Source organism: Macrobrachium nipponense, chromosome 19 (genome assembly GCF_015104395.2).
Source record: "Macrobrachium nipponense isolate FS-2020 chromosome 19, ASM1510439v2, whole genome shotgun sequence".
Lineage (NCBI taxonomy): Eukaryota > Metazoa > Arthropoda > Malacostraca > Decapoda > Palaemonidae > Macrobrachium > Macrobrachium nipponense.
The window spans coordinates 3,044,673-3,057,383 of record NC_061088.1 but is presented as its reverse complement, the minus strand read 5'-3'; the positions used below and the strand labels follow the sequence as shown (position 1 = coordinate 3,057,383).

The 12,711-nt window shown below is 35.8% G+C and overlaps 1 protein-coding gene across 1 annotated transcript; it reads right to left on the bottom strand.

The window, feature by feature from the left end:
- Nucleotides 1–3,861: 3,861 nt before the first annotated feature.
- LOC135213656 (uncharacterized) lies at nucleotides 3,862–11,056 on the bottom strand. The gene is made up of 5 exons (XM_064247709.1): nucleotides 10,963–11,056; nucleotides 9,281–9,344; nucleotides 7,581–8,425; nucleotides 5,249–5,428; nucleotides 3,862–4,269 (listed from the first exon to the last, which is right to left on the bottom strand). Exons 2-5 carry the CDS (start codon nucleotides 9,342–9,344, stop codon nucleotides 4,252–4,254), a joined length of 1,107 nt encoding a protein of 368 aa, XP_064103779.1. The 5' UTR covers nucleotides 10,963–11,056; the 3' UTR covers nucleotides 3,862–4,251.
- Between the last annotated feature and the right edge of the window lie 1,655 nt (nucleotides 11,057–12,711).

Here is a 12,711-nt window from a genome sequence, read left to right as displayed (position 1 = left end):
ATTTTTAACATGGAGTTAAGGATTCAGTTTAACTTGGAGTTAAGGACAATTTTTAACATGGAGTTAAGGATAAAGTTTATCATGGAGTTAAGGGTAACCTTTAACATGGAGTTAAGGATAATTTTAGACATGGAGTTAAGGATAAAATTTATATTAATAATATCTTATCTTGGTTTGCGTGTTCAGGCTTGCTAATGATAGAAAATGCAAGGTTTAATTAAATACGTCTTGGATAATACATTCTGAAGGTGTAAAAAATCACTTTCAGGCTACAGTGATTATGAAGAGAATTGTGAATTGTCAAACTTCTACAATGAGGACACACACACACACATATATATATGTACATATCTACATACAATATATATATATATATATATATATATACATATATATGTATATATATATATAATACTTATTATATATATATATATATATATATATATATATATATATATATATATATATATATATATATATCAAATAACGCCCTTACAAAGGAAAGAGGGTACCACTAGTTATCGTAATTATTATTATTATATTATTATTATTGTTATTACTATTATTAACAACGTAATGATTGAAAGCAGAGGTGTGCTGTGTTGAATGAGTAATATTATCAAGGAATGTAACGATTAGTATAAAGTTTGTCCAGGTGATTACCTACTTGTCAACATTATCGCCAACCAATCACCACTGAGAGGGTGAGATTTTTCTTCCTGCAGACAGCGTTATTTTCAGGTTAATATTACACACACACATATAATATATATGCATATATACACGTATATTATATATGTACAATCACTTACAGCCGGTTTGACTTCTGTTGACCTAAGTAGGATTTGATAACGGGTAATAAGTTAGCGATTCCAAAGCAGAGAGAGAAGAGTCACTGTGTGCTCGAGCAACGATGCCGATGTCCATACATGAAAAACGAGACGTTACATTTCATGCAATGTTCTCGTAAGCTAGACAGCTCTTTTTGGTTTTCGAAGTACTACATCCTGTACGGTAACTGACTCCTAGATGAGAATCACTTCTGTGTGTGTGTGTGTGTGTTACAGGCAGATAGCGAAATGCACCTATGTCCTATACTCTGTTTTTTTCCATCTGTCCGTCTGCCTGTGGTTGTCGCGCATGGTAACACTGCGCCCCTAGCTTTCAATAGTTACGCTATGTGTAAGTTTTAGGTAACTAAAAGGATATCTGGGTGTACATTTGCAACTGAAGAGTGTTTTAATAATTTACTATATGCGAATTACACCGTTAATATTCGAAATAGGATATTATTTAAAGCCCGAGATGCAGTGTTACCATGCACAAACACCACAGGCAGATGGACAGATGAAAAAAAAAACAGAGTATAGATACATTTGATCGCCCAGGGGGTAAATATATTTGAACGGTTTTGAACCCCGGGGGCTATAGTAGATTCACATCAACCGTGCATTTGATGTCTAGGCCAGTCCTTTACGACGCACCTGATTGGGTGTTGATAAGCCAATCACAGAGCTGGAAACTCATTCTCTCGAGAGTTTACATAGGCAGTAGGATGTATGTTCCACCTCTCCTTAGGGATACTTTTGCAAGACGTATCCCTCATGTGAACTCTCTCGAGAGACTGAGAATTACCAGCCCTGTGATGGCCTATCAACAGCCAATCAGGAGCGTCGTAAAGGACTGGCCTAGACATCAAATATGGTTGATGTGAATCGACTATAGTACCAGACACAGCGAAATTGTGTACGTACGTGAATCACTGTTTCGCCGTGGAGGGCTCACATGTTTTCAAGTCTACGATATGTCTGGTTTCGCTTTTATTCTTAGGCATATGGAGGGTAACCATAATATATGTCGAGGCCCGAGGGAAACCGTAAGCTATTAAAGTCCTTGCCTTAGCTTCCTGAATTGAGCGTCCGTGTAACTGGTGACTGACTGTCCCCTCAGTCTAGTTTTACGTCACTGACAATATATAATAATGTAACGGTTTGCGTCTGAACTCTTGGCGATACGGTTATTTTCAAACGAACTGTTTCTTAAATAACTTCAAAAGTGAGTACAGTATCGTGTCTATTTGTGACATTATTTAGTTTAAAATAATATTATTCTGTGGTATTGTTTTGCCTTGATAATTTTAACGAAAGTTTTATGTGGCGCTGTTGAGTTACTATTGTTACGGTGGTTTGGTAGTACTACCATTTAGAATCTTTTGAACGTTTTATGAATTAACCGAAGATTGAATTAGCGTGAAATTTTGATAAATTTAAAGATTTGGTTTGTTTTTCTAATGAAATCATCACTAGGAATGCTTTTTATTAACATACATTACAGTCCCACACGAACATGCTTAAAAAAATCACAGTAGATGCACATGACTTCAGTATATAAGCGAATACCACAGGAAAATGACAGGCATATATATAAATTACGCAGACACATGGATATTATATATATTACATATATACTTATGTATATATGACTGAAAAATCACAGTAGGTACACGTGATTTCGGTATATAAGTGAATACCACAGGAAAGTGACAGACAGACGTCCAGTACCCAACTGAACTTTGCTTGTCATTTTCCTGTGGTATTCGCTTACGTATACATATGTATATGATGATGGAGTTGTTGACAAGAGGCCCTTCATGTATACCCTTGGACGTTAAAGAAGAATGCATATCACCTTAATCTTAGCTCTTCCTATCATGGTTCACCACTTTGACCAACTCGCCTGGATCTTTTTCCTTACTGGTTATCTCCAAAGCGATAACTTATCTTCAAAATATAAAAAAAATAATAATAATTTTGAACGCATCTGCTACATTTCATACGAGAAGGTTCTCTCCTATCTTTTGATTGGAGTTGAAGTTGAAGAACTTCGATGAAGCTCATTTGACTAATTTTTTTGTTCTTTTTTTATTTATCATTTCGGAGCTAAGAGCGTTGTTTTGGTTATGAGTCTAAAGAGGCACCTTGGTTGCTCTAACTGAAGCTCATCACAGATTGCTGATGCGTCGTCTGATATATCCTGGACGCTTTAAGTGACAAAAATGACTTTTATCATTCTTCGTCTATGAATGAACGATAGCGCTTTGTGGCTCAAACGTTTTTTCTACCAAACTTTCCACCACAAGAGCCAAAGTTGGGAGCCTTTGGGTGACTGGTGTAATTTTACAGAGTTCAGTGTTATAGGTCCAATGGCTGCTATCGGCCTACCACCCGTTCAACCATCACGTGAAAGGATGCCACAGACTCTGCATCACTTTTAATCCGTTCGTCTTATCCTGCGTCATTTCTAGCAGAGGTTTGTCATGTGAACAAAGTAGAAAGCACAGCACCTGCTCTTTTTCCCTCGCTCGTGACTTTCTCCTGATTGGTCTATCTAGATAAAGCTACACGGTTACCCGTCACTTAGAAATAAATACAGTTGTTGGTGCTTAATTGAGGTTTGCAAGATATAAACGGAATAATCTTTATTAATAAACTTCTTACATATATCACACTAATTCAATAGAATCACGCTGGAGAACTTAGAGGTCTTAACGAGTCGCTTTCTTGTAGCTACGACCAAGAGGGGAGGGCAGAATATTTTTTGTTTTGTTTTGTTACTGGTATGTGAGTTTTGTAAAGGATTTTAGTTTCAAATCGTATACAAATATATTAAGAAATCGATAGGTTGAGTGCTTATCATTTAACAAGTTTTACTTCATTAGATTAGTGCTTGTTACCAGTATTATATTCATACATATATGCATTGTAGTGTATGTGTATATCTTATATATATTAATATATATAATATAAATAATAATATATAGTATATATATATATATATAATATATTATATATATATAAATATATATGTGTGTGTGTGTGTGTGTGTGTGTGTGTGTGTGTGTGTGTGTGTGTATAAACCTGAAAACACTGAACAGATAAATCTAAACGTTTACTTGACTTCGAAAAACTATAAAATGCCTTTTTTTTTTTTCGTAACCTCAGCACTGTAAACTATGCAAGTACAAAATTGCATACATGTAAATGAAGACTTTACGCTGTAGTAAATACACAATACATCTCTTAATACATGATAAAAGAGGCTTCCAACATTCTTGAATGCAAAATATCTCGTCACAGACGTTATTAAGGGAATAATATTAATTACAATAACCATTTTCTTCGTAGTGTTTGAGCGTTGATGTATTATGCGTCCATCACCTTCTTCTTCTTCGTCTCGTCCACCGAGATACCTTTAAGGAGTTTCGTTTGTCTGAAAAGAAAGATGAAGTTATCTGTGAATAAGCAGTGAACGGGTTAACAGATCTTCATTGTCTGAAAAGGCTAGGGGAGGGAGGTTACGTAATTTATTCGATGACGGCTACACTGACTGGTAATTATTTGTTGATGGGTAATTCCTTCCCTGACTTGTATTTCCCTTTGGCTGGTGATTTTTCTGATTGGTAATATTTCTAGGCTGGTTTTTCTTTTTTTTGGTGGGTAATTTTCTGGTTGGTATTTCCCTATTACTGGTAATGTTTCTGACTGGTTTTTATCCAACACATTGAGTACCAGCTATTGAAAAGTTTCTTACCTTAGCCTTAATTCCTGTTATTGAAGCTTTCGTTTCACCAGTGTTAATACCACTTACCAAAGGTTCTCTGACCTTAGTTTTAATACCGGTTTTTGAAGCCTATCTTACCTTTGCTTTGCTCAGTCTTAATACCAGTTTTCGAAGCCTATCTCACTTCTGTTTGCTTAGACTTAATATCACTTTTTGAAGTCTTCCTTACCTTTTCTTTGCGTATTCTCTACACCAGTTTTGAAGTCTCTCTTACAATTCCTTGCCTCAGTCTTAATACCAGTATATGAAGCCTTTCTTACCTCGGCTTACTCTTAACACCAGTGATTGAAACTTTTCTCACCTTGTTCTTAGCTTAGTGTTTATAACTGCTTATGAAGCCTACTACCCTTTCCTTAGCTCAGTCTTAACACCAGTTTATGAAGCCTTTCTCACCTTGTTCTTAGCCTAGTCTGAACACCAGTGATTGAAGCTTTTCTCACATTGTTCTTAGCTTAGTCTTAACACCAGTGATTGAAGCCTTACTCTCCTTGTCCTTAGCTTAGTCTTAACACCAGTGATTGAAGCCTTTCTCTCCTTGTTCTTAGCTTAGTCTCACCACCTGTGATTGAAGCTTTTCTCACCTTGTTCTTAGCTTAGTCTTAACACCAGTGATCGAAGCTTATCTCACCTTGTTCTTAGAAGCCTTCTTCTTCTTCTTCTTGTATTTAATGACTACGGCGATTATGATGCCCACGGCCAACACTCCTCCCAGAGTTCCGAGGACGATGGCCACTGTGTTGTCCGTTCCAGAACCAGCTTCCAGTTCTTCAATCGCCTTTTGGATTTTCGTTTTGGCTTCAACGATAGACTGTAGGCAGAAAGCAGATTATATATATATATACATACATACATATATATAAATCATATATATATCATATAAGTATATATATATATATGTGTGTGTGTGTGCATATATATATATATATATATATATATATATATATATATATATATATATATATATATATAGAATCTACAGGTCATTTTCAGCTGATGCATATAAAGTTGTAATAGCCACAATGTTCTCTTAACTTCTCGAATTCTTTGCTCTTTTTTTGGATACGCTTGTCACTATAAAGCCTTGAGCTCCAAACGTCAAACACTTCTAAGGCATTGTGGCTATTACAATTTCATATATATATATATATATATATATATATATATATATATATATATATAAATGAATGTTATCCCATCACAGTGATTCATATACAAGCATTGAGCTACAAATGTCGTTTAATATCCAATTTGCTCTACCTCGGAAATTCGGAAATACTATATTTTCATATATATGTTGAAGTAGGTTCGTCGCCTCGTGGGCTCGAACCGCGGAAGACCGGAACTCAGGACCGCAGTGACGCGTCTTAAACACACACACTCATGTGTATATATAACTGTTGCTACTAGAGCTTAGTACCTCCGGATATGATTTGTTTCTATTCATATAAAAGTGCTAACAGTTCTCCGTGCTTGGAGGAAGTTTGTAAATATAAATAAGACGCCATTTCCTCAGCCAGAAAAGGTTGCCATATATCATAGTTATGGTTTTTTAAAATACAAGCAGGCAGGTTTTAACTATAACCAGGATGCATTTGATTTTCGCGATTTAGAAAAAAACTTTTGAGGCAGTTTTTTTAATAAGTAACTTTAGTTGCATATGTTCCGTAAGTGAAGGGATATTTTTCAGAAATTCACATAATTTTTTCAAAAATTCTCTTCATTTCTTCAGAAATTATCTTCATTTCTTCAGAAATTATCCTCATTTCTTCAGAAATTATCTTCATTTCTTCAGAAATTAACTTCATTTCTTCAAAAATTTACTTCAGCTCTTCAGAAATTCACATTATTTCTTCAGAAATTCTCTTAATTTCTTCAGAAATTCTCTTAATCTCTTCAGAAATTCTCTTAATTTCTTCAGAAATTCTCTTCATTTCTTCAGAAATTCTCTTCATTTCTTCAGAAATTCTCTTCGTTTCTTCAGAAATTCACTTCGTTTCTTCAGAAATTCTCTTCGTTTCTTCAGAAATTCTCTTCATTTCCTCAGAAATTCTCTTCATTACTTCAGAAATTCTCTTTAATTCTTCTGAAATTCAATTCATTTCTTCAGAAATTCACTTCATTTCTTCAGAAATTCTTTTAATTTCTTCAGAAACTGATATATGCGTATAAATGTTGAATAGTATAAATCGACCCCCTATTAGATGCTTAATAAAAATTCTTTTTTTTATGGCAGGCCTTGTTAAGTTTGATTTTTATGCTGATTCACCCAAGTTTAAAAAGTAATTTAGTTTTATATTTAACTCTTAATATAATAGTTATCATACGAGTAACTGTTGAATACTATAATTATTTATTTATGTCCATATTAAAGTGTTTCCGAAGATGCCCACTAGATGGAGACACTGTGTTGGTAAAATTCTTCATCTCTCTCTCTCTCTCTCTCTCTCTCTCTCTCTCTCTTACACACACACACACACACACAACACTTACACATGTACACACTCCCTTATGTTACTAAGTGTATATTTTAGTGTCTATCTATATAATTATATATTCTCATTTATAAGTTCTAATAACACTAAGCTTTGCCGTAGAATCCTCTATTCGAGGGTAAAATGATTTCTATAGAGTAAAAGTGGGAAGAGGTTGCTTGACTGGTGTTACGAGGGGCTCTTTTAGTGACTGAAATATACATTGCCATTTTGCAGTCATGAATTAGATTAGAAACCCGGAAAACCTATTTTAGTCACCATGGAAAAGAAAAAAAATCTAACACCACTGTTAAAAATGTGGAAGGGAGTTTAGGTTTTGGCATCAATGAGATTAGGGTCAAATAACATGATAGAAGTGAAATAAGAGAGACCAGTAAATTTATAACCAAGGAGTGCAGTAGCATAGTATTATGCCAGATTTATATATGTGCCGCAGAGCGTGATATAGAAAGTAGAAACTGTATTTACCTCTTCCACATTGGTGATTTTGGTATTGAGGGCATCCGGGTTAACACCACTAGGATCGTCTTTCACCTTTTCCACGGCATTGTCTAACCCGCTCGAAGTCTCAGTGATGTTCTTCAGGTCACTCTCACTGACTTCTCCCGTAGGATCAAAAGACCCTGTGAAAGCCTCAACGCTGTCCATTGCAATCTGCAGTTCATTGCAAGCCGCATTATCTGTAGTTTTGCAAATGTCAGCGATTCCCTCAGCTTGTAGATCCTTAGCAGCTGCGGCTGGCTTTTCTGTAGGTGAAGAGGATCCTGTTGTTGCGTCATCTGTGGTTGGAGCTCCAGATACTGTTGTCGCATCTTCTTTGGTTGTTGCGTCATCTTTGGTTGGAGCTCCAGATACTGTTGTCGCATCTTCTTTGGTTGTTGCTCCATCTGTGGTTGGAGCTCCAGGTACTGTTGTCACGTATTCTGTGGTTGTAACCCCAGCTGTGGGATCCCCTGAGGTTGTAGTTGCAGGGAAGAAGATTTCTCTGAGTTTTTTGAGCAGGGCTGTGGTCTCATTGAGTTTCGCTGTGATATATTCCAATATTTGCTTCTTATCTAATTCCTTTTCAGTGGTCACTTCGGCTGGTTCCGTTGTCGTGGAATCACTGGTATCTGCTGAAACGCTAGACTCGGAATCACTCGTTCCTGAGCTGGAATCTGTCGATCCTGAGCTAGAATCTGATGTTCCTGAGGCTCCAGAACCAGAATATGTTGCTTCTGAGGCTCCAGAACTAGAATCTGATGTTACCGAGTTAGACTCGGAATCACTCGTTCCTGAGCTGGAATCTGTCGATCCTAAGCCATCGGCGTAATCTGAAAAAATGGATGATATCGTTTTTGCAAGAGCTGCATTTTGCAAAGTCAAGAGGAGACAGAAATTTTCCCAATTTCAGAGCTAAAAATTCAATTAAAAAAAAAAGAAAACCGAGATCAATCACAAATGGACATCATAAGCCTCTTCATTCAAGCTAGATTTGTCTGTTTATAGAAGAACACCATTGATTCATCTGCTTATGTAAGAACATCATTGATTCGTCTTGTTTCTGAATGAAGAACTGACATATTTGGAATGTGACATTGTAATATAGTTGCTGTATCGTTCATTTCTTAGGCAAAGGCTGTAGGAATTGGAAAGCTAACACCCTTACATAACTTACAAATAAATATAACTTAGGTAGTTTAATTTCTAGGTACAAGGGAATGGGGACTTTGTTGAAAGGGTTAATTACATCGTGCAAGTGAACTCAATTACATCGCAAGCCTATATTCGTGTTATTGATGACAATAGATTACTTCCATTTATTTCATCTATTGTTGTATATTTCTGTTTTTATATATTTGTATTTATTTTTATTTATTTTTAATCATTTTCTGTAAAAGAAAACTATCGTGCCAGTTTTATCTGTCCGTTTGCATTTTTTTTGTCCGCCCTCAGATCTTAAAACCTGCGGAGGCTAGAGGGCTGCAAATTGGTGTGCTGATCATCCACCCTCCAATCATCAAACATACAAAATTGCAACCCTCTAGCCTCAGGAGTTTTGATTTTATCTAAGGTCAAAGTTAGCCGAATATACAGGCAGTCCCTGTATATACGTGCTTACTGAATTTGTAGCGTTATCATTACAAGAAAATGTGAAACCCAAAACTTGAAGATTATGTCACAACTACCTGTAATTACTGCCAGTAAGATGATTGTCAGTCCTAACACCAGGTGTCTATGAAGGAGCTTCATCTGAAAAAAAAATTATGATAAAATCATGTTTACTTAGTTTTATCTGAGTTTTCATTCCACTTTTTTTCTTTAATTTTTGCATCCTTTATTATTATTATACAACCAGGTAATGCTAGTGTGTTTTGTTGAGAGAAAGAAGCAGTATTCCATTATTATCCCCTGTAGGAGGGCAGTGTCAGCAGTGCACCTCGTATGGTCCACTGTGGGTATTACTGAAGGTCCTTTGCAGCGTGCCTTTGGCCCCTAGCTGCAACCCCTGTCGTTCCTTTTACTGCACCTCCTTTCTTGTTCCCTTTCTTTTATCTTACTTTCCTCAACCCTCTCCTAACAATTAATTCATAGCTCAACAGCTACACTTTCCTCCTGTTACACCTTTCAAACTGTTTATTACTGTCCATTTTTCTTTCAGTGCTGAATGAACTCAAAGGTCCTAATGCTTTGCCTTTGGTCTAAGTTCTATATTCAGTTCAATTCAGCCATTTTATTAAACTATTAAAATTAGATTATTCAAACCACATGAAAACGACTCATGAGTAGATGAATGATCTAAAGCGAATTTAGTGGTCTAATATTTATAAAATCGTTTATAGTCATGGGTACGAGAAAGATATTATCCTGAATACTTCACCAGTAATGGCACAATAGATTTATATTGTATTTTTATTGGTTCAAAAGTGATGGAAGGTAAAAAAACCATCTTGAATATGCTGTTGAATTTGAGATAATGGCAGATTATCTTGCCTTTGGCATACATAGAAAGTATTGTAAGGTAATTTTAATTTGTACTTGTCAAAAATTACTTACCAAATTCACTCTCCTGAATTTCAATAAGTGTAAGAAAAGTAAAAAATAGGCAAATGTATGATCAATAAAAAAAATATTTAGAATCTACTGGTCAGTTTTAATTAGCAGACACGTATGTAACTAATAACTACAGTGGCTGGAATAAATACCAATAAATTATGTAGCAGTGGAATGGTAATTTTTTCTTACGAGTTATATCATACTCAATAACTCAAATATCTCTAATTATAGCAAAGTGTGAATATTGTTTTCGACCAAACCTCTCCATTTTGTTGTAAAGTTTGCCTTTTTCAACATTAATTTGATAAATCGCAAATATTAAGCACTTGAAATTACTAAAAATCGGTATTCTTGCATGGAAAATGGCATCACACGCACAGCTGTTGAGTGGTGCATGAGAACTTCTATACTGTATAGGAGAGTAAAGCTGAATAAAAAATTGAGGAATTAACTTGTTCTTTAAATCTTCAGCTGAAAGTCCTTGTGCACAAAGTCAACAGAACATAAACCAAAGAGAGAGTAACAGAAAAAGGTGACTACATAAATGTGAAGGAATAGGGAAACTGAACTTTAGTAGTAGTTTAGTGCCGATAGAAGATAGATGAATTACCTGGGCAAGTTTAAAAGAGAAATGGAAAATGATTCTAAAATAAAAAACTTTTTAAAAATGTGGACTAAATAGAAAAGAAGAAAGGACCCGTGACAGCTTCAAAGTTATGGAGACAAGAGAGACAAGAAGGCGGAGAAAAGAGCAGTCTACGAGTCTTTCTAACCACGCCAAAGGAACAGTCTGGAAATTCTAAGTGAACGTTACCTTCGCGACAGTTGTGACCACCGTAACGGTCCACGGAGTAATGGATCTAATTCACGAGGCCGGTCTACGTTTTAACACCTCGGCCCTATTACTTAAAAAAAAAAAAAAAAAAAAAAGAGGGTGGGCCATAATTGGTGATAAAACTGTATCAGCGGCTGTTATTGGGTGATAATCCCGTTTTATGCCCTCCGAATCCTTTATTCTAGAGGTGCGAAATACCTCGGATTAATCAGTCCTTGCTGCCATGTCCTTGTCTTTTTCCTTGGATTGTGTGGTCTTATGCCGGTACGTTTGGTTGGACCTGGGTGTTGTTCAAAATGTCTATGCATGTACAATATATGTATATATATATATATATATATATATATATATATATATATATATATATATACCGAGGGTAACCGTAAACTATTAGAGGCCTTGCCTTAACTCCAGCTTTGAGTGTGCGTGTAACTGGTGACTGTCCCCTCAGTCTAGCTAACGTCACTGACAGTATTCACATAACGGTTTGCTTCTAAATTCTTGGTGATAGCGGTTAATTTCAAGCGAACTGTTTCCTAAATAACTTCAAAGTGAGTACAGTATCGTGTCTTTTTGTAGTAGCATTCAGTTCAAAATAATATTATCCTGTGATGTTGTTCTGCTTTGAAAATTTAAATGAAAGTTTTATGTGCCGCTGTTGGGGAATTGTTATGGTGGTTTGGTAAGAGGGCCACATTTTCAAACTACCACCTTCCTTCCCTGTTCGATGATGAGGCTGCTCATGGAATTCCTTTATGCATATATATATATATATATATATATATATATATATATATATATATATATATATATATATATATATATATATATATTATAGTATAATATATATAGTATATGTATATATATATATATATATGATATATATATATATATATATATAATATATATATATATATTGAATGCCTCGACTTCACAATATAATTCAGTTTTATTTTAGTTCTAAACGAGCAGCCATTTTCTCCTAATCAGCTGATTTTGGGAGAGAAACAAGAGGTAGGCCGAGGGAAAGGAATTTCCGTTTAGGCTGGAGCTTAGAGTAAGACAGGTAGGTCACAGGATTAGCTAGGCCTCAATGTGGGCTTTAGGGATTCCTAACATAAGACCTCTTTTCACTTCCAAATTCACTGGTTGTTGTTTTGTAACTTTTCAGACAATGCCGGAGGCTGTGTGTGAAATCTATGCGATTCCAAAACATCCAGCTTCTCTCTCAGTCGACACCAGTAACTACAGGAGGGTAGCCGTATCCTTTCTCCTCTGACGGGAAGTCAGCCCTTTGTCCAAACATGCTGGTTGGACCACCTTCCCATATCACGACACATGTTCAATCCTCAAGGATTAAAGGTACGTCTAGAAAGTGCAAAACCCCAACCAGCTCTGTTTCTCCAAGACGACTCTTGCTAATCTCATTTTCAAATCTCCCTTGTATCACTTCTACAGTAAAATCCCTTTGTCCTCATTGGGGCATGTGCCTTCCCCTTGTGACCTTTTGAAACTTAAGTCTTCATTGCATATCTCATGTAAACACCAGAGTTCCTTCCCCCAGTGTGCTAGATAACATTGAATAACTGTAACTTGTGCAAGAAGTCTTCATTTCATTTTGTGCCTAACCTGGGAATTTTTCCAGATTTGGCTGAGTCACATGTCCAAGTCTTGCTGCCCGCATGTGCTGCCCTAACGCAAGATCCAAGATAAATATGAGTAATTTCG